Source organism: Lepidochelys olivacea, assembly GCF_965140295.1.
Source record: "Lepidochelys olivacea isolate rLepOli2 genome assembly, chromosome: 7".
In the NCBI taxonomy this organism is placed as follows: domain Eukaryota; kingdom Metazoa; phylum Chordata; order Testudines; family Cheloniidae; genus Lepidochelys; species Lepidochelys olivacea.
In genome coordinates this window covers 4046997-4074933 of record NC_140417.1, presented here as the reverse complement: position 1 = coordinate 4074933, position 27937 = coordinate 4046997, and the positions used below count along the sequence as shown (strand labels likewise).

At 44.0% G+C, this 27937-nt stretch overlaps 1 protein-coding gene across 7 annotated transcripts in view; it reads right to left on the bottom strand.

Moving 5' to 3' along the window:
- Nucleotides 1–18425, bottom strand: part of PTPRG (protein tyrosine phosphatase receptor type G) — a 621815-nt gene extending 603390 nt beyond the window's left edge. For all 7 annotated transcript variants that reach the window (XM_084635116.1, XM_084635117.1, XM_084635121.1 and 4 more), the window contains exon 1: nt 18262–18425. In XM_084635116.1, the coding sequence (XP_084491242.1) occupies nt 18262–18346 (85 nt within the window). In that variant the 5' untranslated portion in view covers nt 18347–18425. The remainder of the gene's footprint in view (nt 1–18261) is intronic.
- Between the last annotated feature and the right edge of the window lie 9512 nt (nt 18426–27937).

Below are 27937 nucleotides of genomic sequence, written 5' to 3'. Positions count from 1 at the left end.
AGATCCTTCATGCCACACTCTATAAATATACATAAGGAAGGCAAGGGTTTAAAAAGCAAATCACACTGTTCTCTGCTTTATTCTTGGGTTGAGAGCTACAGCAAGCGTGTGACTTTTGTTTATTCTACTTCATTCCTCCTCTGACACAAATCACTAAATAAACCCAAGGGGAAATATGAAGGAATTCATCAATGTTCCTACTCAGATAGCCAGCTGGCTAATGGTTTCATCGATCGTTTTGCTTGACATCATATGGTACACTGGATGAAGTCGTCCATACAATGATCAGGACTGGAGACAGTGTTGGCAAAATGGCCTAATTCACTTTTAGCTTAGCAGAAATACCTGGTAACTCTCAAAAAGAGAGCGTATGAGTTTCCGAATTTCTTTTACTGGATCAAACTCCCTATGTATAAAGAAGCCACTCCCCTTTATCCCCCCAAAATAATCTGTCTCTCCCTCGTGCACATAGCGTACACTATTTTGTACATCTCATTTTGAGGAAGAAAGAATCAGGGCTGCATTCTTCTGCTGGGCACTTCCATGCAGTTATCAATTCAGCAGAAAGCACAATTGACAGGCAAATTAAAAATTGAAGATTAGGACTACAGAGTTATTTAGTAAATTAACTTGGCACTAATAGAGTGCAAATGAGATAAGCTGCTGTAGTTATCCATTCATAATGTAAATCCTGTGAGTACGTACCTGGCTCCACAGATAGACTGTGCACTCGAGTGTCTATAAGAATGTGGAGCAAGAGGGGTTTACACCTTTTGGAATTAGGCTATGAGAGAGACTATGGTGAGTGGAGGCCCCAAAATTTAATGCATGGTAATTCAATGTACAATCACAGAAGTGGGAGATTCGCAGGCCAAAATAGTCACCAAGGCCCAGATCCTCAAAGGGACTTTCAGTGCCTAATTCTGATTGATTTCAATGGAAGTTAGGCACCTTTACATACAATTTTAGAAGAGGCTAGGATTACTTGTACATGACTCCCCAAGATCCAGAAAAAAATTAGCTGAAGATGAAAATTCAATTTAACATTTAAAACTAGTTAGCTTCAAAAGAGAAAAGTCGTATGGCTTGATAATACAAAATGTACACAGGCAGAAAGCATGCAGAACTAAACCTTAACTAACTTTGCACACAGATGAACTGCTTGAGCTGGAAAACATTACTGCTTTTATTTTACTATTATCTTGGATTCGCACAGGACAGGTACGACTAAAGTATGATCAACCCCCCTATTAGCTTAGATTCACAGGTGCAATGTGCATTGAGACTATTTGTATATTTTAGACACAGCTGGCCATCTGGCACCTACGTGTAAATTCCTATACGGTTCTAGGTAATTAGCTGAAAAGAAATGGTTTGCTGTTTTGATATGAGATCCGACCAGTTCGCGCGCTACTCAAGTTGCCTTCAAAGCTGTATGAAATGAGCTTTTCATCAACACAAGCTAGTTATTAATTAGGTTTTGTAGCAACAGAACATTGCTTTCTTACAGTTTTAGGGGAACAAAAGCTCGCTGTGATGATCACAATCACCACCGCTGCCCTTCTCTGCCCTCCTCCCCCAATTCACAGCCTTCCTGAATCAGTACAGTAACTATGAGCAGAGGAAGAGATACAAAGAAGCTAAATGCAACAGAGTAGGTAGCTCACCTCCAAATACCCCTGAATGGGAAGGGTGTGTGTGTGTTTGTTTTGTTTTTAAAGCAAAATAGAAATTTACCCCTAGCCTGTTTGAGAAGTTTGGCATTCTTAATACGTTTCTAAGTGAGTGAAATAGAGAGGGTGACCAGATGTCCCAATTTTATAGGGACAGTCCCGATATTTGGGGCTTTTTCCTATATAGTCTCCTATTACCCCACACCCGCTATCCCAATTTTTCACACTTGCTGTCTGGTCACCCTAGAAATAGAGGTTCAAACCATGGCGACCCAAAGAAGCATAGTGGAGGAAATCCTAGCCCTACTGAAATCAACTGGATTTGTCAGTAAATTCAGAGGGGCCTGAACTTCACCAGCTGTATTTGATTTAAAAATGTGATAGACGGGACAATTTAATGGTCTTTAAAGGTGTGCTAGTAACCGGACTTTTCTTTATCCACAGAGGAGGTATGAGAGTAACAGTAGTGTAAGCACACACACACAGTCCCACCAGCAGAAGTTTGAATCCTGTCTGGAAGGGCTGTCTTAAGTTGGAAAGAGCAGTTAAAGTCTTCATACCCGGTCAGCTCTTGCCCTCTGTTGAGATACAAAGATCGAGGGAGGACATTTGCTCGCCAGAAAGTGAACCACAACCACGGAGTTCAGAGATGAGACAATCATCAAGATCGTAACAATTTCCTCACTACCCTCTTGTGGAAAGAATTTGAAACAAAGACACACAGAGGACTGTTCCTGAACCCACTTATCCAATCCCTTGAGCCATCAAGCCAGCCACATATTTGATTAATAAAGATTAATTATTATGAAGGCTTCAGAGAGTGCCACGTTAACTGGCTAACCTAGTGAGGAGGGCTTTAAACTAGGTTCGATGGGGGCAGGTGACCAAAGCCCACAGATAAGTCAAGAACATGGAGACCTGGAAGAAGGTTTGGAATTTGGTGGGGAGCATGGGCTGTTATAGCAGTGATAAAGGAGAGACAAGACAGAACTGGAGGAAGGGGAATCAAATCAGTATCTTAGAGGTCTGTATATTGATGCGAGAAGTATGGGGAATAAGCAGGAAGAACTTAAAATGCTAGTAAGTAAACACAACTTTGACATAGTTGGCATCACAGAGACCTGGTGAGATAATAAGTATGACTGGAATATTGGCATAGAAGAATACAGCTTGCTCAGGAAGGACAGGTAGGGAAAAAGGGGAGGAGGTATTGCCTTATATATTAAATATGTACACACTTGGACTGAGGCTGAGATGGAAATAGGAGACAGACTTGTTGAAAGTCTCTGGGTAAGGATAAAAGGGATAAAAAAACAAGGGAGATGTCATGGTAGGAGTCTACTACAGACCACCTAACCAGGAAGAAGAGGTGAATGAGGCTTTTTTTAAACAACTAACAAAACCACCCAAAGCACAGGACTTTGCAAGAATGTAGTGGAGACAATTTTTTATTTCAGAAGGTGGAGACAGCTACCAGGGGAGAGGCTGTTCTAGATTTGATTTTAACAAATAGGGAGGAACTGGTTGAGAATTTGAAAGTGGAAGCAGCTTGGGTGAAAGTAATCATGAAACGGTAGAGTTCACGATTCTAAGGAATGGTAGGAGGGAGAACAGCGAAATAAAGAGAATGGATTTCAAGAAGGCAGACTTTAACCAGGGACTTGGTAGGTAAGATCCCATGGGAAGTAAGTCTAAGGGGAAAAACAATTGAAGACAGTTGGCAGTTTTTCTAAGAGACATTATTAAGGGCAAAAGAGCAAACTATCCCCCCGCGCAGGAAAGATAGGAAGTATGGCCAGAGACCTCCCTGCCTTAACCAGGAGATCTTCAATGATCTAAAAACTAAAAAAGAGTTCGACAAAAATTGAAAACTAGGTCAAATTACAAAGGATAAATATGAACAAATAAGTACACAGGAACAAAATTAGAAAGGCCAAGGCACAAAACGAGATCAAACTGGAAAAAATGGGTTTGTTTAGTCTGGAGAAGACTGAGAGGGGACATAACCATTTTCAAGTATATAAAAGATTGTTACAAGGAGGAAGGAGAAAAATTGTTCTTCTTAACCTCTGAGGATAGGACAAGAAGCAATGGGCTTAATTTGCAGCAAGGCCAGTTTAGACGGTATGTTAAGAAAAACTTCCTGAAGGTTCCTTAATACTCTTTCTGCACTGTATGACACCTCTGCAAGGTACAGACACCAGATACAAACCTGGGGATGATGACAGCATAGATAACCTGTTTTGGTACATTAAAGCACACTTGGGAACTTCTAGTGCTCACCAGCAAAGTCCACATGGGCCAATTAGTGCCCAGCACATATACGTGCTCTAGACATCATGCCCCAATGGTCCACGTAGACAACCCTCTCAATGGTTGTTTTCTACAGTTAATAGCCTGAAACCATTTAGTTCTGCTACTGAGGCTGTCGTGATTTGGGCCATAGCGGTTATAAGGGAGTAGGGATCAAAAGCCCCTCCGTCTTCAGCTGGCCAAGAGATCTCCCTCCTTTCCATGATACACCTCCTTGGAATGCTGGCAGCATGGACCACATTAAGGCTTGCACCCAGTTTGCTGTACCCTGCAGAAGCTTCATGTGATGCAGAATATGGTTCTCTCTTGAGTAGGGCAGGATAGTAAGCATGTACATCATCTGTGCATAGTACTCAGCGTCTGACAGTTGAGCTTCAGGTGAAATGGAAAGTGCTGGGTACTCTTGGGATGTAACCCCTAGCAGTCATGGATTTTTTTCTTCCAGGAAGAAACTACTGACCACTGTGCATATTGTTTTCCTCAGGAAAAAATTTTTTTCCTTGCAGCATTCTTTCCAACATCTGATATTGGTCACGGTTGGGGAGGGGATCATTATTAGATGGGGCATTACTCTGATCTAAGTGAGCAGTTTCCAGACTTCTGCTCTGCCCTCCTGACACTTCACTGTTCATTCCAGAGATGATGCTTGTTGGAGCCTGAAGCAGGGTATCATCAGTGAGCTTTTTGCCTTTGAAGACACTTTGTTTCTGCTAGACCAGAGGTGGGAAAACTATGGCCCCTGGGCCATATCCAGCCCGTGGGACTGTCCTGCCCAGCTCCTGGCCCAGGAGGCTCACCCCCAGCCCCTCCCCCACTGTTCCCCCTCCCACGCAGCTATGCTGCCGCACAGGCAGCAAGCTCCTACCGCTCTGAGCAGCATGGTAAGAGGGCGGTGACAGCACGCATGCGCGGCGGTGAAGATGTTGGGTAGGGGGCAGTCAGGAGGCAGGGAGTGGTTAGGGGCGGGGGGGGGGGTCCCAGGGGCAGTTACAGGACAGGGAGTGGGGGGCGGTTGAATGGGGCAGAGGTTCTGGAGCAGTCAGGGAATGGTGGCAGGGAGGGGGTTAGATAGGGTGTGGGAGTCCCAAGTGGGCCTGTCAGGGGGCAGGAGCATGGATAGGTCAGGGCAGTCAGGGGACAGGAGGTGGGATCCCAAGGGGGGGTGCAGTTTGGGGTGGGGGGATTCCAGGAGGGGGGCAGTCAGGGAACAAGGAGCAGGGGGGGTGGATGGGTCGGGGGTTCTGAGGGGAAGAGTCACGGGCTGGGAAGTAGGAGGGGGTGAATAGGAGGTGGGGGCCAGGCTGCTTGGGGGGCACAGCCTTCCCTACCCAGTCCTCCATACAGTTTCACACCCCATGTGGCCCTCGGGCCAAAATGTTTACCCACCCCAGTGCTAGACCCATGTCTAAGCAGGGTTGGCTGCTTCTGGAGCAATATGTAAAATTCCTCTCTCTGCTCGGACTTTTGAGAACATTGGATAGAAGCATCGTAACCTATCCAAACTTGCTCAGGTACGCCAGTGAGGGAAGCCTTGTCATGGAGTTGCTCATGCACATGCATATCTGGGGGGTGGGTGGGGGGAGAAGCCTATAACTGGTGTCCTCTTAAAATGTGAGTCTTGTTCTACTGGAACTGGTTGACTTTTTTTTCCCCCAATCCCTTTTTTAATGATACAAAAACATTCATGAGAATTTGTTTTCAGTGAACCAGTTTCATTTTTGTTGGGCAATAGATCTCTCACCAGGGAGCAGAGTTTTCCCTTCCCACACTAATTTTTTTTTTAATTGTCTTGTCATTTTTATCAATAAGAAATGTGAAATTTTTTAAATGAACCTCCCCCCCACAAGCTTTCCACTGTGCTCATCCAATGAGCAAAAAATCAAAAGGCTGACATGGAGGTAACCTACAATGACAAACGTAGGTGTCCAATAGGGTAGCTTATTCATGGCTTTTTAGTACTGCTCGCTGAAGAGAACCTACTACATCACCTCCTCAGGATGCTAGTTTAAGGGCACCGCTTATCTGGAGAGAATGTGTTCACATTACTGAATTAGTACCTAAATATGTGCGAAGCACTTCCAGCTCCCATTAACTTCAGTAGCACTGAGGAATGCACAGTATCCCTCAGGATCAGGCCATTAGAATGCAGTTAACACAGTTTTCAATGGAGTTACCTTATTAATTACTGCAGCTGCAATGTTGGCTCAGTCTTTCAAGTCCAATACCTGTTGTGTGGTGTACTGTCTCTCTTATTTACTAATCTTTGCTCAAATTACTCACAAGTAGAAACTCCACATTTAAAGGAGATGGTGGTGAGCAAAAGAATAGCTGAAGCCCCTGTGACATGGCATTTCTTTCTCAGGCTATTATACTATGGCTGCAGTTTTTCGTGCCAGACGCATAGGGTTTATTTTCTGATAAGGACACTCACTAACTCTCCCTCTAAATGTACTGGTGTATTTAGTTTTGAGGGTGATGGTCTGTGTGGGTGGGTTTTTAATTCCAAAAACCATGCAGCACTTTGTTCCCCACATATCTGCTGAAGGGTCTCTAGAAATACTATCCTATGCTTCCTCAATCCATTTCCCACTTCGCTGGGTGCTGCAGAGCACAACCAAACCCATGGGTGCAGGGATAGGGCAATAGTGAAAAACATTCCCTTCCCCCAGTAGGCCTCACCATCTCTGCCAGTGAGAGGGTGTGTATCTACATACAAGACATGTAGCTTTCAAAGCGCTTAAGGACAAGATTAAGGCAAACTTATGTATTGATCCATACATAGTGTCATATTTTAACTACGGTCTAAGGTGGAGGTTGTCTGTGTTCTTGATTGCTTAAGAGTCCATCTACCTTATCACATCTTGTACTCATTTATAGTTGCTTCCATTTCTGGCATTGTCAGAGAGACAGCAGCGTTTCACCGTAAATTAAAATCAATAAGAAGCAATTTCATTTATTTTTAACTACGAGGAAGGCCTTTTTCAGTAAAAGGCTGTATGTTCAACTAAGTCACTTGGTTCATTCTAGCAAGCTAATTGCCAAACCCCATTAATTCTTACACACACACACACGAATATTTATTTTCCAGTGCTTCTACCATGTCAAATATGATTGACAAACAAACATGTTTGCTTGTCAATGGGAAGTGAATGCAGTAAAGAATATTCTTTTCTTGGCACTTACAGATTATTTTAAAAAGGAAAATCAGGGAATAGTGTTCACGGCATATTGGCCCATGCATAGCTCGATATATGAATTATACCAGGGGTGCAAGCAATGCAAGTTTTCCCCACCCCTATGCTTGGACAACATTCTGTACGGACCACAGCCAGTGAAAAGAGGACAGTCTAGGGCTCTGTGTGCATTCAGTCCTTGGTTGCTCTGCTGAACTCTCAATCCACTTTATAGATAATATGGACCAGCTCCTCAGAGGTCTCTCCCAGCTCCCTAAAATGTGTCTCCTACCTCCCACTGATTTCAGGTACTTAAATACTTTGAAGGTCTGGTCATATATGTCCACCTCACAAAATCCTATGTAAAAAAAGTTGTCAACCACATCTTTTTCACAGAGTCACTGGATTGCTGGTGAGAACCAAGTGGCCTGGATCAAATTCAAATTGGTATTTAGACTGAAATCATCTTTATTTCCTGTCCATTGCCTGGTTTAGAGTCTGGCTAATAGGTGAAATCATAGAACTGGAAGGGACCTTGAGAGGTCAGCTAGTCCAGGCCCCTGCACTCATGGCAGGACTAAGTATTATCTAGACCATCCCTGACAGGTGTTTGGAGTTTTTTTAAGAGCAGGTTGGACAATGATGAAGATTCCACAACCTCACTAGGCAATTTATTTTAGTGCTTAACCACCCTGACAGGAAGCTTTTCCTAATGTCCAGCCTAAACCTCCCTTGCTGCAATTTAAGCCCACTGCTTCGTGTCCTATCCTCAGAGGTTAAGAACAATAATTCTTCTTCCTCCTTATAACAACCTTTTATGTCTCCTCTCAGTCTTCTCTTTTTCAGACTAAACAAACCCAATTTTTCCAATTTTCCCTCATAGGTCATGTTTTCTAGACCTTTAATCATTTTTGTTACTCTTCTCCAGACTTTCTCCAATTTGTCCAGATCTTTCCAGAAATGTGGTGCGCAGATCTGGACACAATACTCCAGCTGAGGCCTAATCAGTGCAGATAGAGTGGAAGAATTACTTCTGCGGTCTTGCTTACAACACTCCTGCTAACATATCCCAGAAGGAGGTTTGGTTTTTTTGCAACAGCATTACACTGTTGACTCGTGTTTAGCTTGTGGTCCACTGTGATCCCCAGATCCCTTTCCATAGTACTCCTTCCTAGGCAGTCATTTCCCATTTTGTATGTGTGGAACTGATTGTTCCTTCCTAAATGGAGAACTTTGCATTTGTCCTTATTGAATTTCATCCTATTTACTTCAGAGCATTTCTCCAGTTTGTCCAGATCATTTTGAATTTTAATCAGAGCACTTGCAACCCCTCCCAGCTTGGTATCGTCCACAAACTTTACAAGTGTACTGTCTATGCCATCTAACTCCTTGACAAAGATATTGAATTAAACCAGACCCAGAACTGATCCCTGCAGGACCCCACTTAATATGCCCTTCCAGCATGACTGAACCACGGACAAATACTCCCCAGGAATGCTTTTCCAGCTTGTTATGCACCCACCTTATAGTAGCTCCATCTAGGTTGCATTTCCCTAGTTTGTTTATGAGAAGATCATGAGAGAGTCTGAAAAGCCTTACTAAAATCAAGATATATCACATCTACTGATTCCCCTGGCCCCCCACAAGGCTTGTTTCACTGTCAAAGAAACCTATCAAATTGGCTTGACACGATTTGTTCTTGACAAATCCATGCTGACTGTAACTGATCCCCTTATCTACACAAAGTTTTTAAAAGAAAAAAGAAAGAAAAAGAGTTTAAGACTGTGTAACAATGGTCAATAGTGAATTGGAGATTTTGGAGATGTTAGAGGCACACAGTATGCCTTACAATGAGGAGGTAGCGTTACAATGAGAAGCAGCCAAATGAAGATGTTGCTCCACATTTCACTACACCCTATAAAACAAAAAGCCCCCAATAGTTAAAAGAAATTGTGCATATTTGATGCAACAAGACCAAGCCACGCAGTTGGGCTCTGTTGACGGATCCTAGCTTTTTATGAAGACCCTAGATATTGGCAAACCAAAATAATGTAGATTTGATTTAAAAAAAAACAAAAAAGACAAAGTTACTGTATTCTAATTTTATTGCAAGACATACATCATAGTTGCTGTTATGGTCTGACCAAATTATGATTCTTTGTGAGAATCGCATTTAAGAACTCACTGAAATTAACAAAATCCCTAGTTTTAATGCGCAGCATTTTTCAAGACAACCCTTTCCATTCCCCACTATGAAGACAATCGGGCAGAATCTCAGCTGGTGTAATTTGTCATTGCTCCACTTGTTAAATGGAGCAATGACAACTGACATCAGCTGAGGATCAGTGCCTTGTTAAGATCACACATCTGCACCCATGGTTTCCAAAGATAACAATGACTTTATTCACAGTAAACACAAGAGGAACACTTTACTATGCATCAACAATGTAGTAAGAAAAAAAAAAAAACAATTTCGGAAACTGCTGTCACTGAGCCCAAACAGTTAACACTTACTTAAATCGCTAAAAATTCAGGAAGGTGTTGCTTTGAAATACAAACAGTTATACAGAAGTCACAATCTGATGCAAAACCCTCGGGCACAGAAGAAAGGAAAAACAAACAACTAATTTTAGAACTTGAGTACTCATTAGTGATCCTCACCAATTAGAATATGATGCAACTGCTGTCAAACAGGCAAATTTTAGGTATATTTTAAAACAAGTGTTTGGAATATTTATGGCTAAAATTATTTTACTGTAAAAAGAATACTGAACGTAATTGGTGAGCAATATAGAGACTCTGACCGGTTGAACTAGTGCTCCGGCTCTCGCATTTCACTGGTTAAATGGATGCTGTGCTTGAAAGTTATTCCTGCACCATGAATCCCCAGTTTACAGGTTTTACTGTTATCCTTTCTAGTTTGCTTCTGTAGTAGATCCAGGATAAAATTTTCAAAAGCATCTAGAGTGACGTAGGAACCTTAATCCCACAGAAAGTCAGTGGGACTCAGGAGCTTTTGACATTTCTACCCCTAGTTTTTGAGGTCAATGTAGACCTGCACCTAAGTTTTCAAAAGCAAAAAGCAATTTTGGGTGCCTCAGTTTTCAGGTGGAGAAAACTTAAAGGGGTCTGATCAGCAGAATGTCAGAGCTCAGCATTTGCTTGGGGGGGAGGGGAATCAGCCTCCATTATGGAGTCTCGAGTTGGACCCCAAAAAATTGAGGCAAGCAACAACCAAAAAAAGCCACTAGTCACTTTTGGAAAATCTTGGCCATCTGAGACCACTTCTTTCTGGTGTCTCTTTATTTTGGAACTCCCTATTAATGGTTACAATACCTCTTAGGATGTCGGAAGGGCCATTTTTAAGTCCAAGGAGCAGATGCTAGTGAGAGTCTCTCTCCAATCGTACAGGGCTGTGATTAGAATGCTGTGCAGAACAGAGCACACCAAGCAGCAGCCTTTGGTGGCACGAAACGAGCGTCCTTGCTGAAGGCTCTGAGAACATTCACTGGGTCCAGTTCACCACTGCCTTGTACCATGCACAATCACTGCCCTGTACAAGGCATAATCACTAGCGCCAAGCAAGTAACACACCGCGAAAAGCAGAACAGAAGAGTTTTACACAAACTTTGCAGTGGTACAGAAGACTACTCAATGTGAATCTGACCTCTTTTTTGGACAGTGGTTTGTGGGGAGGGGAAGTTCACGAGTTGTGCCTTCTTCAGTTTAAGTCCTTCTCCATTCTCAGTCCACTATAATGCCTTTTTTTTTTTTAAATAGGTGGCACAGCCAGGGAGCAGAAATGCCAGTTTTAAGGCTTGAGAATGATGAAGGGAAATAATCCAATACTTAAGCGCTTTTCTCTGAGCACACTCTGAAGCACTGTTTTGATTAAAACACTGGGGCATTTTCATCAGTCCCTCTTTCCCTCCAAAGGGGGGGGGGAGGGAATCCTGTACTACTGTCCATTTTGGTGAGCAAGAGAGATCAGATAGCTTTCCTCTTTTTCCACTAGAATAAGCTGGCTGTCAGAAGAAGAGCTTTAAAAGCATTCCATGAAAAAGACAGGCATGCTTTTTAAAATCAGAAAAAAAAGCACCAACAGCTGCCACATGACCAAATAATGGCCAATATTTTGCTTCCAAATACCAGTGCAGCTCCTCCTGGCTTCAGGTTTCATTCATCAAGTATTCGTGAGCACAGAAAAGGATATTCAAAGCAGCTTTGTTAAGCTAAGTAGCCAAGTCTCAAAATCTAGATTTTCCTTACATAGGTTTCCATGCTATGAATGCAAAATCCCTCAAAGCAGCAGCTGGCAGAGAACGCATGTACTTGGGCATCACAGCAACATGTATGTACCGAAGAGCTGCAGCATCCCCTATGAAGGGGGATTTCACCTCACACTGCTGCTGGCAAGTGCACGCTGCAGCCAGGAGTTCGATAGAATTATCCAGCACTATCCCAATTACTTGATTCAGAATTCTAATATTCCAGTTCCCAAACATATCTAAATACTGTACATACAATGACAGGACAAAACCACCCATTACCTGATTTTACTGTTAGCTTCCCAATAAACTGTGGCTAATTTAAATTGCTGTAAGGTGAATCTGGTCAGTAAAAATAAATCCTATGCTCAGTGGAATGAAGAAGCCATGCATCATGGTAACATGTCTCCTCTCCCTTTCCCCACAGACATTCCTATTTACTCACTTCCTGCCATTCCCCTCATTCCCATAAGAAAAAAATATATATATATGGAAAAGAGATAAAGGAATAGCAGCAGCAGCCATCTCATCCCTCACCTTGATTACTCTGTTTGAATGCTCTTTCTCCCGCCTTCCACCTGTTAGCTTCTGGGGGGGGGAGGAAGAGAGAAGGGTCATTATTTAGACTGTAAGTTCATCAGGGAAGGATCTGTGTCTGCCTGTGTTTGTGCAGCATCACCCAGCCCAATCCAACCACATTACAAAAACCCCTACCAGCTACCTCCATGCTTCCCCCCCGCCGACCCCACTCAAGGAATATCAACCTACAAATGGAAAAACTAGGGCTTCCAACCAGAACAGCTGGTCTTTAATTGACCTTACCAGGTGGGCAATGTAACAGGCTCCCCTCATTAGTACAGAAATGCAGTCTGAGCAGGACCTACACAATAATTTATATTTTCCTCCTATCCTTGGCCTCCTAAACATTCCCAGAGAGATGCAGATGTCAATGTTAACTGAGAGTCACTCCACTTAAGTCAATGGAGTTACACCCGGGTCAGTGTTGTGTAAAAATACAGCCTGCAGATTTACTCAGACAAAAAGTGAACGGCAGTTCGCTGGAGTTAGAAATGTGGTCCCTAGCTTTTAAGCCTGAGCACCTGAAGACATGGATAGGTGCCTACTGGGATATTAGGCACTTTTGGAAGAAAAAAAATCCCACTAGGAGCCTAAATACCTTTAAAAAATGGCCCTAAGGGTTCAGGATTTGGCTCTGCGATAGCAGAATAAATTTGCTGAAATATTTAAAAGCACTGTATAATTAAGCCTTAAGAATGACTGCTTGCTGCCATGTGAGAGTATAAAGAATCACAATTCAGTTAGAGCACAACAGCCACTATGATGTATGTTTTGTAATAAAATTAAACGACAGTAACTTAAAGCAAACAGAAATTAGTCTCATTCTCTCATAATTCCTCATATTAAGGTTATATACTGGATAAAGTGCAATTTTATTACTATACCCGTAGGCTTCTGAGCACATCATGCCACATGTTCGGCTGGCTGCTAAAAAGCAGCCACCAAGAGATTAGCATTTCTTCCAAAGATAGTTGAGATTAATAGTTAGAAACTTTTTTTAATTTAACCATAAAACTCAACATTTAAATTAGAGCCAACTTTAACAATGCTTTCTTTCCAAAAGCTACCAGCATGTTCGTCCTTAAACGCTGATCAGAACAGGGATAGGGTCTTCATCGTACTTTCTATAATTGAATAGACAATGAAAACTATTCATGTTACATAATTTAAAAAGTATATAAGGAAAGAAACACACCCCAGGTGAAACCCTAGCCCTATTAAGAGGGTCATTGACTCGTTATCAGTCAATGAATCCAGGATTTCACCCCCACGCCGCTCACAGAAAGCGGACACTCCTAACAGAAGCCACATCATATTCCTGGACAGTTAGATTTCTTAGGAGATGATTGAGGAGCAGTGCTCCTCAATCTTTTCTAGGAGGATGGAATGGAGAGTAGGACTTCACAACTCAGCCAAGACCTACTTGTGCAACAGTAGATCTCAGTAAGACAATCAGAAGCTATTGTACACACTAGCTGATGATCATCAAGTCTCTATGCTAGTTTATGCAAATCCTTCATTAGTTCTGAGTAAAGGCTCCTCTTTTCCCAAAGCGTGATAGAAAGCTATTTGCACCAGTTTTCTATAACATATTGAAGTGGACCTCTCAAGAGAAAGGTGGGCTGGGGAGAGAAAGCACACACACACACACACACGATGCTACCTCACTTCTTCACCCTTAAAAAACAGAAGGCCCAGAATAGGGCCTGACCCCACAGAGTTGAGAACAATGGCTTTACAGAACCTATAAATCTGAGGCAAACAGAAAGTTGCGGCACCACCGTGTTTCTGATATCCAGATTCTAGTCTATCCTCTGAAAATGGATTACTCTCCGCCTCCCCCTTTGCATTGACTGAATTCCCCTTTCCCCAAATCACATTTGCTGTAGCTGTTAGTACACTCAGCTTCCAGCATCACTTAAAGATTTTACAAAGCTCTGTCCTAGCACTGTTAGCTGTGAATCAGTTCTATAAGCCTGCTAACGATATTAAAGCTCTTCCTTAGTTTTCTCTTCAGAAGCATACCAGCAAGCTCAGCTCCCAGTGCACAAAAAAAAAAAAAGAAGAAGAAGAAGAGGGGAGTATTTGACATTCTTTATCAGCAAGGACTCCATTAGCCACTTCCTGGAACATAAAGCATATTTAAAAAGGCATTGAAAATAAGAGAATAATTAAAATGTAAGACATGGCATCTTCATAAAAGCCATAGGACTAAATAAAAAGTCTTGGAGAGCCCTCTCCTGTACATTCCATTTTTATCTATGAAAGGGAAGTGCAGGAGCGCACACCTTGCTCTAGAAAATCTTGGATAAACAAGACCAGTCTTATTCAGCACCTTTAAAGATTTTGAAAGTGGCATTTGATTAGCGCAAAGGCACAAGCTCCTAGGAAACAGACAAACACAATACTAAAGACTTCTCCCCCCGTCCGTCTCCCCCCCCCCAAAAAAAAACAAAACAAAAGAAGTTTAGTCTTCATACTTGCTGAGCGAAGAACTAAAAGCCACCATCATCATGCCTTTTAAAAAAGTTGGAGGTGGATATATGTTAACCAATTTAGTTGACCTAACTAATTAGGTCATGTCGATTTTTTTTTTTTTTTTAAAAACACATTTCTCGGAGGAAAACAGAAACGAGCTTATAGCTCCATAGATGCCAGGTACTATAACTAGTCATGAAATACATAACAGAACACAAACATTCCTTACCTCAGTGAAGCAGATTATTAAGGATGCTATTGTATTATTAATATTTAGGCCTTTTCTTATTCATTGACACAATGAATTTAGCTGCATGAGTGAGCAGACCCCATAGCAACAGTTGTTTTTAATAAATCAAACTAAGATGAAAGTAACTATTGCAATTACCAGGGACAAGTTCACAGTTAAATGTACTATATGAGCACTGCAGGAAGATTCCAATAGATTTTCCTCATGGTTACTGATGGAGTAGAGAACAAGACACTTGTACAAAGGTAAAAGCCCATTACAATTCTGTTAGAGGACTGCTAAAGGTGAAAAGTGTTATTTTCTATATGACCTCATACTTTATTTTACAAAGTTAAATTGTCTTTGTTTCATATTGCTTCACTAATGAAAGTGATTGGGGAAGGAGAAGGGGAGAGACGAAGTAGTAATCTTATCTCTTGTTTAAAGACAGCTGGAAATAACGTTTGTCCTACATGAAATAAACATCTGCATTCCCTAAACTTCTTAACTTAGGTTTAAAAAAAAAAAAACAACAACTTCAGGTATATTTTGTTTCAGATACTAAATAGTTAATTTTTGGCAGGGATTCCCCACCACCAATTCTGACAAATTTGCCATTTGGTGTCATCAACACTGATGTCCTGTTTTAGTTCCCTGAGGAGCGCACTGCAGCCTTCCTGCCTCTGGCACTTCTCATGTACCAGGTCCCAGCAGAGAAGGCTACAGTGTCCTTATTTGTCTTAATGTCCTAACTTGCCCAACCCAGGAGTGTGATCACTGTTTGGAAGAAAACCTACAATAATGAAATCAGCGAAGCCTAACATGGTAGCAGTGTCAAGAACTACAGCCAGAAAAGCCTTAATAAGAAAATACTTTGTTTCCCAAGCAAAGCCTCCCGTTGAACAGCATCTGTAAGTATTGTATAGCTATTTCACAGTTACAAACATTGTTAAATCATTTAGCTATACACGGTACATGAACATGGATATGCAAACACAGAGCATATATCTCCATCAACCTATAATGCAAATATCTAGTTTGAATTCCATGGATATAAATCAGTTATTCTTACAATATTGTCATATTGAACTGACAAAGCTTGTTTCCCTGAATTGTTCTTAGAGCCTGCTTTCTAGATATAATTACTGTATAATATACATCAGAACCAGAGAGAAAGGCCCCACTCTCAGGGCTGAAATAGAGAAGAAATCAATACAAAGAAGATAAATGTATTTTTCCTCAAGAGCTGCAGAATTTCAAACAGATGGAGGTTTTAACTCTCACTCTGGCTTATTTTATTTTTGCTTGAAATCATTTTAGCGTCTGATAAGTTACTGGGGGTGATAGGGGTATACAGACCATTTGCTTGTGTCCTTGTGGACATTTTAAAAGAGAATTGAAAGTTACTAGAAAGCTTCCAGAAAATGATTTTACTCTTCTCATGTATCCTGTAAGTACAAATTGCATCAGAAGGTCACTGTCCCAGCTTTTCATCTTTAATAGCTATGAACACAGGCTTACATTAAAAAAAAAAACACACTAATAAAATTAACAGAAAAGCAAGCAGCAAGGACCTTCAAAATATACAATTGGCTCACTTTTCTGGAATAAGAGATACTAAAGTATGTTTTTAATATATACCCACACTTAACCAAGTCCAAAAAGGTAACACTACTTCAATAAAACAATCACATCTGGCTGAAAACTGTGTAGCTACTAAAAACTAACTAGTAACACTAAGCAAAAGAAGGTTTTTAAAAAAAAAAAGTTCTGCTCTACATCTCCCCCCCCCCCCGCCCCGTGCATTTGACAGCACTTTGTGCTCAGCCAATTTCACTACCTCCCTGCAACAAAGATTCTCATCAGACAGGAATGGGGAAAGAGGAAAAAGCCGGAGATCTTTTTAAAGGAATGTACAGAGAAAGGTAGAGGTGTGTGTGACATTCTGGAGGGTGCTGGAAACTGGAGTCACATATGTACAGTTGACAATGCCCCTTTAAAACTGAAGGGTGAACAAATAAATTCGGGCAGAAATGGGTTTTGTAATGGTCTTGATCTCCCCAGCTGCGTTATTGTGTGGCTACTGAAAGCCAGCGGTTGTGCAGACAAGGGAACGTTATCATCACATCCATCCTAGCTGGAGAGAAACTCGGTAACTCACCAATGGGGCCACGTCCATCCCGGAGCGTGCGTATTTGAGGGGCTGTTGGGGGGGGGGGGCGCAGCCTGTGACAGACAGAAGCTCAGGAGCGCCTCTGTGGGTGCATCTGCCTCACTGCAGCTTTGGGAAATGGAACAGCAGACTCCTCCAAAGCCGCTCTGACATTTTAACTTTCCCTAGCCATTACACACACACAACACAACACAACACACAGCAAGCCGCCGCCTCCTCTCCGCAGCCTCCCGGAGGATTTGGCTGTTGACCTGGGCGCACCATGCTTGAGAGGCCGTGTTAAGGCAACCTTGGGGTGCGATCCAGCCCCGAGCCTGGCACAGGGGTGCCGGGAGCCCCCTGAGGATTGGGACGGTGGCCAGAGCCCCGCCGGGGCGAGGTCCCGCATCAGGCTCCGCCGCCTCCCTCCTTGCCCCGGGGCGGAGGAACCGGAGCAGCAGCCGGGCTGCGGGCGCGCTCGGCTCGCCCCAGGCACGGGCGGGCTCCGACCTTGTCCCCCTGCCCGCCGCCCCCAGACCATATCCCCGGCCCCCAAGGTCAAGGGGACGGCGGCGGACCGCAGGCAAGCGGGGGCGAGGGGCAGCCGAGGAGCGGCAGGACGCTACTAAGTTTGGGGGGGGGAGGCGGGAGAAGAGGATCGGGGTGCGGGGGCACCTCAGCCCGCCTAGCGGGAGCCTTCCCCGGGCGCCCCCGGAGCCGGGGCGCCCGGTGCCGCGCAGCGCCCCGGGCGCCCCCCGCCGCCGGCTGCTGCCCGGCCCCGCTCGGGGCTCCGCCGCGGGAAGCGCTGCGCCAAAGCCCGGCCCGCCGGAGGCAGGGAGGGAGCGGGCGCCCCGGGGAGCCCGTCCCTGGCCACGGGCGCGCCGCGGGGCCGGGGGCTCTCGCCGCCCCCCTTCCCCGGTGGCTGTGGGGCACGCGGCTGCCGAGCGGGCAGAGCCCGGGAGGGGCGATGGCAGGCGGCTGCGGGCAGGCAGATGCGAGCCGGGATGGGGGGGGGGGCGCGGGCAGCCACGATCCCGCACCCGGGGGTCGGGGCCTCTCCCGCGGCCGGCCCCTTGTTCCCGGCGGGGGCACCAGGGAGAAGTTGGGCAGAGCACGGCTGGGAAGCCAGGGCGGAGAACCGTCCCCAGCCCCAGACAAAGCCCGCCCCGGAGCGACGCGGGGCTCGGGCAGAGACCGGCTCCCCCCCCGCCCGCCCGCCCCCCAAGTGTGGGTCTCGCACGCCCGTGTCTCCGGTCCCCCGGGGAGAAGCCGCCGCCGCCGCGCCGGGCCACGCACCCTCGGGACCCCCCCCCCGGGCCAGGCGGCGCCGCAGAGCGCGCGAAGCGGGAGCCCGGGGTTCCCCCGCACCCCCCGCCCGCCGGGCCGCGCCACTCACCGGGGAAGCACACCACATAGTGGAGCACGGCGCTGGCGATTTTCAAGAAGAAGATCCACCAACACGGTTGCAGTAGCCTCCGCATGTCCAAAGGCGCACATCGAAAGGGGGCGAGGGGCTGGAACTTGTTGCAAAGAAGTTGGCGCCGTGCCTTCCGCGGCCGCCCACCCCCCCTCCCCGCCAAAAAACAAACAAAAACAAAACAAAAAAAAACCACACACACACACCCCCCCCCCCACAGACAGGCACCCCACCGCCCCGGCCGAGCGGGGAGCGGAGCCCCCGGGGAACCCACGCCCGCCGCTGGGGGGCGGGGGCGGGGTGAGCCGGAGCGGGAAGCCGCGAGCGCCGGGCCCGGAGCGGGAGCGGCAGCGCCGAGGCCGGGGGGCAGCTCACGGGCGGGCGCGCAGAAGTTCGGTCCCCTCGCAGCCGCCGCCGCCGCCGGAGGAGGAGCAGAAGCGCCGCGGCTCGGGCTGGGGCTCTCCCTCGCGCTTCAGGCGGGCAGCAGCCGGGGCCAAGCCATGGCAGGAACCGGCGGGCTGGCGGAGGCTCTCAGTCCGTGCCGCGGGGAGTTCGGGCTGGGCGGCGGCGGCCGGGCAGCGGCCGGACGGGCTCCATTCTCCCATACAGGAAGCACCATGTGAGCCCGGAGCCTGGCTCAGACTTTAAAGCAGAGAGAGGGAGAGAGGAGGCGGGGGCGCGCGGGGAAAAGGGGAGGCGGGCTTTTGCGCGCCCCCGGGGCTCTTAAAGGGGCAGCGTGCACGCATGCAACCCCCCCCCCCACACACACACACACCCCCCACACACCCCCCCCTTTTCTCTCGCCGCCAGGTCTGCCAGTCACCCCGCTGGAAACCCAGGAGGCGTTTGCATGGGAACGGATGTGTGCGTGTGAGAGGCTCTGTTCGGTCTGGGTGTGTGTGTGTGTGTGTGTGTGTGTGTGTGTACACTGCACACACGCTCTCACGTCCTGTGCATATTGTCCCTCACGCCACACCCGCCGGCCAGCCCTGCTGGACACAGGCACACGCTCACAGCCTCTCTCCCAGGGGGGCGAAGCAGCGCGCTCCTTTCAGCCTTTTGCAAATCAGGCCCGCTGCTGCATACTTTTTCAATTTCCTGACAGCAGGGGGGTTTAAAGCAATAGCGATCTCTTTGGCAGGAGCCTGGCTAACTACCGAGATACGATAGCAGACACCAGGGCGGATGTTCTGCATTTTAATCTCATACATAATAATAATAATAATTAATAATAGTACGAAGAAGGGCCAGGGAATTTTGCTGCTGATGTTTAATATTTTGAGGATCCCAGGATCCTGATCTCCGGATCAGAGTTGAGGTTAAAGGGAGCCCATTGCAATGATCAGCGCCCAGAGGCTAGGCTGATTACTGGCAGATACTTGAAAGCGATTTCCTTTTTAGCCCTTGCGTTTAAATGAAAAGCAATCCGAGGGAAATGGGAGCGCTGCTTATCTGTAACGAGTTTTGTCCTTTCCTTTAGACTGTAAGATTTTATCACGTTTTAGTTATAAGCACAGTATTTTGCCTTTACACTGCTTCTAACGAGAGCAGGGTCATTTTTGATTAAATGTGTAATTGAGTCAAGATAATTTCCCATTTGTAATTTAAAATTTCTCACTCTTATCTAAATTGTATCTGTTTGAAGTTATTTATGTTATTACACCGCCCTCAATATACACTCTATCATCCTACTAGCTTTCTGAGTAATGTCCATCATACTTCTGGTTGTGGCCAGAGACCCCACACAAAATAATATACTAGCATGGGTTTTTTAAACAGGTACCTTTAAAAACTACTTTCAATTTAGGCTTGAGACTTAGCCTAGCAATAGACAGGGGATTCCAAGTGAGTGATAACTTTACACTGGCATGGGAAACAGACAATGCAGTGGTGGTGGAAAAATTTTAAAAGTGGGGAATGGTCGCTGCTGGTTTTGTTGTTTGCTGGCATTGTCTTACCTTTATTTACATGCCGTGTCTTTCATCTATGAGTTCTTTTCAAACCATAGCTTTAAAAAGGGGGATGGAGAGGAAGAAAGAACAAATCCAAGGAAGTCAGCAGAATATTATTTAACCAAGCAATTGGAATGGCTATGTCAATCCCTTGGGACACAAACCCTGCTGTCACTATGGTATTAGTAGGGGGATCACAATAACCACAAAGCTGGCTTGCAATCTGCAACAGTTCAGTGAGTTTTATTCTGTCTGCAGGCTAGAGACTCTATATCCCAGTTCACTACCAGGACAAATCCTACCCTTGTCCCTGTTGCCACAAAAGGGCCTAGAATGCAGTGAAAGCTGTGTGGGGAGGGACCCCTTCTCCCATTCCTCCCCACTGCACACCATGAAAGAACCCTGTACTCCAGGGTACAGGAATTCGAACCCAGAGTCACCACCAGCCATCATGCCCATGTACAGCAGGTAGGATGTAGCATGGGCTGTACTGCAGCCTAAGTGCCTCAAATTCAGGAGACACAAAGGTATCTTAGGTCCACCTTTGCTCTCGCTCCCCCCACTCCAGGTTGTGCCTGCTATGAATTAAGGGCTGATCCTGCATTCCTTGCACACTCAAAACAGCTGTCGAGGTCATGCGTGTTTTGGGTTCACAAGTAATGCAGATTCAAGGCCCCTGCATAAAGACTAACCAACAACCAAAACAAAAGACCCAGAGGCCTGAAGAAATGGACAAATACCGTAGTCTCTCAAAGTAGGTGTTTTTTGTCAGAGTGATTTCGTTACAAATAGCTTGAAAGTAAAGAAGGTAAAACTAAAAAAATTGCATCCATTTCCTCTTGCTATGCAAATGGGGAGTGGGGGGGACCACACCTGTTTTGACCTTAAGGATTATGCAATGACACAGATGTTCAACTAGTCCACTCACATTGGTTTGCTCCAGAAAACCTGAGCAATGTTCTCTCTTCAGCACTCCAAGCCTGACATCCCTGACCTAACCTAGGTAAAGCAGGCACTCCTACTTTAACAAGGGTTATCTCTCTAAAATTATGGCAGGCTGGTATGCAAAACTGGGACTGTAAACGGAAGTTCAACAGGTGACACTATTTGAAAAAAGCAATTAAAAAGCAATTGCATTCTCATAAGGGCAGAACAAAGTAACAGTGGTGGTTTTTTTAATGCAATTTGCATTAATTATTCTCACTGATGCAAAATCGTTAATGAAAGTTACTTGGACCACAGTGTTTTATTTTTAAAAATGGATCATTTTACATTAGCCTCTGTCTTTCTAGACGAGTAAGTTAAAATTCTGAAACTAACTCCACATCAAGGAGTCCAGTGGCACCTTAAAGACTAACAGATTTATTTGGGCATAAGCTTTAGCGGGTAAGAAACTCACTTCTTCAGATGCATGGAGTAAAAATTACAAATACAAGCATAAATATACTGGCACATGAAGAGAAGGGATCATGTGCCAGTATATTTATTCCTGAATCTGTCATTTTCACTCCTGCATCTGAAGAAGTGGGTTTTTTACATACAAAAGCTTATGCCCAAATAAATCTGTTAGTCTTTAAGCTGCCACCGGACTCCTTGTTGTTTTTGTGGATACAGACTAACAGGGCTACCCCTCTGATACTTAACTCCACATCTTGAACCTGGAATTTTGATTTATACATTTCCATCTTTAGAACAAACACACATAACTGAGAAACAAGTATGTAAGCATTTGGTATTAGTGCCTGAATTCAGAGAGCAAATTACCTCATATGTCTTTGTAAGGCATATTTTGTAAACAGCTGTGCCCCATTAAAAGAAATGGAGGAGGTCAGACTAGAGGATCCTAATGGTTCCTTCAGGGTCTTAACAGCTATGAAATATTGAGAGAGAAAGAGAGAAAGGAAGTAGAGGAGCAGAACTCTTGGTTCAGTATGCCAAAGGTACAGTGTGTATAACCCAGTTTCTGTACAGCTGCAGATCAATCATTACATCATCATCTATCAAATAAAGACCTGTAGTGCGGGAAGTAGCCTTCTTTTTACATTAGCAATTTGGGTGGGTAGGAGAATGGTAAAGATGTATGACAGGGAGCTGGAGAATGGGATGCAACACAGTTAAATGAAAAAAGAAAAGGAGTATTTGTGGCACCTTAGAGACTAACAAATTTATTTGAGCATAAGCTTTTGCGAGCTACAGCCGATGAAGTGAGCTGTAGCTCAGGAAAGCTTATGCTCAAATAAATTTGTTAGTTTCTAAGGTGCCACAAGTACTCCTTTTCTTTTTGCGAATACAGACTAACACGGCTGCTACTCTGAAACAGTTAAATGAGAATCCATTTCCTGCAGCATCTCTTTTCCTATGGCACACTGTCTAACAACTGTAGCTAGGTAGGAATCATTCTGAAGATTTCCCTTGATTGTCCAAATAGAGAAAAGTGCCTTGACAGCATGAAGCCTGGGAACACTGGTGCCACGTGGCTGGGAGGAGTGTGCATTAGAGAGGACAGTGGATTCTTTCCTATTGTTTAAAGTAACTACTGCCATTGTGTGTGATTAAAGTAACTGCTACTGTGTGAAGAGATGAGAATGGACTGTAAGGGGAAATTATAATATAGTGCAAGGAAGACCAGATTGATGTGGATTCTGCAAATCTTGCTATATTTGCCATTACACATGGTGGGCACTGTCAAGGTGAAAGGAGTAGGATCAGCATCTCTGTCTGGTTTGCATGGAAGAGTGAATAATGTATGATAACTGTTATCTTCTCCTGTTTGAATAGGTAATATTTTTACCCTGCCTTCCTCAACATATGGGCATCACTCCTGGGAAAGGAATGACAGTCTGTTAATGTATTTGATCAGACAAGGGAAATAATAGAAAACTGAAACCAAGACTCACATTTGTCATATGTTTGAATTAGTGGAAAGCTGAAGAAAGCAGAAAAATATTGCACACAGTTCAAATATGAGCAGGATTATTGAATTAGAAGAATATTAATAACATTCATCATTTCCAAACCAGGCTTGTTAATATGTATAATGACTGTCTAAAGAACTGAGGGAGGGAGGATAAAAGGGGGGGGGGGCTGGAAGGAAAATCCACACATAGCAACTTACATTTTGTAACATTTTAAAACAGAAGGTTACATCCTCAGCTGGTGTAAAGCAGCACAGCTCCATTAGAATCATTGACTTCAATGAAGTGACACCGATTTATTGAGAGAGCGAGAGCGAGAGAGAGAGAGCACATCATCATGAAGTACCTCAGAGGCTACAATTCAGATTACAAGAAGTCATGTGTGTTATAAGATTCCAGATTAATTCAGCAGCCTTTATTTCTGTCTAGCATTGCAAAGGAAGGAATGGAGGAGTGCTGAATTTGGAGTTTCATGGATTATTTTATCAGAAGAGCTACTTTCCCATAGCCTCAGGACAGATTCATTCCTCTTTAAGTGTGTTGTGAGGCATTAAAAGTCTTACATGGCATCTGAGAACCTGCTGAGAAACAGACGTGGAGGGCAAGCAAAGTAGCTGGAAGCAAAAAGGGCCTTTATTTCAATGTAATCATAGCAACATGCTGTGTTGTTTGATTTATGAAGAAATAAAAAACAGATTAATGCAGAAAGATGCGTGCAGCAAAATGGAATGAAGAGTGTTGATAGGTGATGTGATCTCTAAGTAAAGATATGTTGTACTGGAGGTTATAGATTACTACAAATATTGTTTATTAGCCAGCACATCTGCCACCTACCAGTGGTAGATGGATAATGACTTCAGAACATTTATTTGTATGATACCCAAAACTATCTTGACTGGCCAATCTCCCCTAATGTTTGCAATGGTTTGGGAGACCAATAAGCTTCCTTCCTCACGTTCTATAAAGAGACCCCCCTCCACAGGCTGCCCTTAGGATAACATCTTCAGAGCAGACAGCTGTTTGTATGCTGAGATATCCAATGAAAGCCTCATGCTGGTCTTGAAGTCACATAGAGCTTTTTTTAAAAGAGCCCCCAAAATGGCTTTGTTCTATAAAAGTTTGTTGGCAACTGGCATAGTGGCAGGGCAGATTGATCTATTATGAGTTTAGTTCATTCAAAAGGACCTCTAATTTAGTGTACTGTGGTAACCCATAGACAAGACACTCAGTAAGATTTGGGGCAGGGGCGGGAGGGGAGATCAAGAGATGCACAAATTCCCTCTTGTTATAAAAAAAAAGATTATGCCTGATGCAATGGTGAACAGAGCAAGCATGTTAGGCTGGTGTACACTGCCACTTACTTCGGTATAATTTACGTTGCTCAGGGGTGTGAATAATCCACATCCCTGAGTGACATAAGTTACATTGACCTAAGCGCTGGTGTAGGCAGCTTCTTCCACCGACACAGCTACCACCGCTCATGGAGGTCAAGTAATTAAGTCAACGGGAGATTGCTCTCTCCCATCGGCTTAGAGCACTTTCACCAGATGCGCTACAGAGGTGCAGCTGCATCAGTGCAGATGTGCTGCTGTACAGCTTCTAGTGTAGACTAGCCCTTAGTGAAAAGAGCTGAGTCCAAGGAATGGGGGGTCTGATTCATTGTTGCTCTGCACCTTGTGCATAGTCATTTGAACCAGGGCAAGATGAATGGATGTAAAGTGGGTGCCAAAGGCTATCAAATCAGAATGGCAACAGATCATGGGGAATATTAATTCAGCAAAATATTCTCAAATGCTGAAGAAGGCTGAAGGCTTACATGTTACAGCAGGCATGAGGAAGTGACCTACTAAAAACCAGGAAGTTTTGCTGATTTCCTAATGCAAAAGTGCTCATTCTGAAGTGGGTGGTTGGTTGTGAATTTCAGAAATGACCTAAGGGAGTTTATATGGCTAAGATAATCATAATATATAATAATTACATTTATTAGGTGCTTATCCATCAAGTGATGCCCTAGGCACCCTATACAATAAAAATATAAAAGACAACCAAGTAGGAAAACATAAAAACAAATCAATGTGCTATGCTGAAGGCCTCTGAAATAGAAAGGGTTTAAAACTCATAAGAAGGGCTCTCCTTGAAGTAATTTTAAGGTTGAAAGGAAGGGCATGCCACAGAACAGAGTCTCTTGAGGCAAAGATATGAACAGTTCTCATGTCTGCGCAAACCCCATACTCCAGCGCTCCTTTGCCTCCAGAGATTGGGACAGCACATAAGAAACCAGAAGAACAGGGAGATGTCCCACCTTATAAAGACTGCAACTGTTACAACCAAAGCATTCAAGTCAGTCTTTGCCCACACAGGCAGCCAGTGAAAGGAACATAACAGATGGGCAACGTCTCTGCTGCTCACGCCCAACCACATCCCCCTGCTGCACACTGCTCTCGCGTGAGCACAATGCATTGCAGCAATCAGATTGTCATGTCATAAAGACAGCATCATGCACATGAAAGTTAGGGACACAGGTTTGCAATATTTTCAAAGTAGCAAAACGCTACCAAGGCCACGACTGAGGCCTGAACTCCCATGAATCCATGATAAGCAATGCCCAGGCTCCAGTCCACACGCATCCCCTTCAGTGATTCCACAAAGATAACTGGTCAGACTATGAAAAGCCTTTTCCTAGATGACCCACTGAGTGCAAATTAAGAAGTTTTGTGTGTTGCAAATGCCAGGGTCAGTCTCTAACCCATTTTAAGGGGTGGAATATCATTGGCACTTAAAATGTTCTTCATTTCATCCTGTGTATGGAGAGAAGGGTTTGGTTGGGCAAAACCACACACTTTTGGAGACACATTTGTCCCAATGAAGGTATAAGATGTGATTCTGGCTTGCCTTACCCCTTGTGGGCAAATTGGCCCACTTGAAGGCAAAGGAAGTTTTATCATTGGCTTCAATGGGCCAGGATTTCACCCCCAGTTTGCAATATGCTAATACTATCCTGGTCCAATGAGTGAAGGGAGATGCTTTCCTTCAGGTTTAAACCATAGAGACATGATGTTTAAGAGTATGTGACTGGAAATTTTCTCTGTGGTATAGATATTCTGGTTCTGAGACAATGGTTAATGGGCAAAGCTTAAGAGTGGCTAGAAAAGCTGTTATCTGGATCACTGATCCACGTTAGTCCAGTGTGTGAGAAATGATTTATATGATAATGTTCCAAGAAATCTATTTAAAACAAAAAAAGACAAAACTGACTTTCTGGTGGGGCTGATTTTAATCTGGTTTATCTGAACTGTAAATGAGCTATCAAAGATAGCTCCCCATTAGTGGGAATTACTGCAATAGGCTACCCCTATACTTCACTGGATATCTTCTCGACAATCTCCTGATCTCTACAAATTGTTGGTAAGTGCTGCGTTAAACCAGCTATCATCCATCTTGGCTCTTACTACAGTAACTCAAACAGATGTCATTGCAGCAATGGTGAGAAGACAGTAAGCCTTGGTTTTAACTGAGGACTGTACCAAACTGTGACAATAATATAAAAGTGAAAACATATTGACTAGAAATGATTGACATTTTTTGTTTGAAACTTTTTTAAATGGCCTTTTATCTAAAATGAAGACTTTCACTTTTTGATTATAAAAAATCTTTTCTTTTATCAAACCAGAAATCTTGAATTACCTTTGTTTTCTCCCCCTTTTTCCATCTGTTTTGATTTTTTATTCTTTTCTGCCATTAAATGCAATAGAATAAATGATGGTTAGAGTTGATTTGCTTTTTCACATTTTCCTCTGTTTTTTTCCCCATTTTTCTTATTCTACTCTGCAACTTTTCAAAACTTCCCTCAACTCTGGAAAAGTTACAGATTGGCAAAAGGCAGAATGACACTCTGTCACTGTACTAAAGTTAGCATAAGAAAAGGTCAAATTAAAAGACAACCACCACCAACCCTGGCCACCATACATGTTATTACATTCAGTTGGGAAGAGCGGAGGGGGAGGGGAGGAAGGAGAAACTGGGATAAATGGAGGAAAAATCAAAATTACAAATATAAAAAAAATACAAAAAATATCAGAAAAAATTCAAACAATGAAAAATTATTCTATTTCAAATCCTGTGAACTGGAAACAATGTAGTCTCTTCCATTTTTCAACCAACTCTAGTATTGACATATGGCCCTTTCTCTATGGCTTCCAAAAGCTGTATATGCCAATATGTGGTTTGCTTAAACTTTTGATGCTAACAATACAGGTCTTATTTCACAAATTACAAACCTGGTCACTGTTATTCTTCCTTTCCTTCCAGATGACCCACTGTCACACTTCCTTCTCTGAAACTGGGGGAGGGGGGGAGATTACTTTGGCTATGATTCAGAGGGCTAGGGTACTGTAATCCTCAGGACCCTCAGATGTTACACTTGTAAACTCTTTAGTTCTTTTTCTTTATAACAACTTGTCTATTAACAGCTCATTCAATGGAGAAGGAGGAAGAAGCTAGAGAGAGCTCTTCGGTATTGTTCAATAATAACCCTAGTTTTCTTGGAGTGGCAGCCAATACTCACTCGACATTGTTTGTCAGTACATGTTGTTTTGCTAGATAATAGCTTTGGTCTACACTAATGCCTTGTAACAATGGACTGGGGAAATGAGTCTTCCCAATGACATAGCAAAGACAGAAAAAATGGTTTGTCAAATGCATGAGCACATAGGTGTGAGTATCTTCTGACCCGGTGTAAACCAAATCAAAGACATTCACGAGCTTGAAAGAAGCAGAGCAAGAGGAACT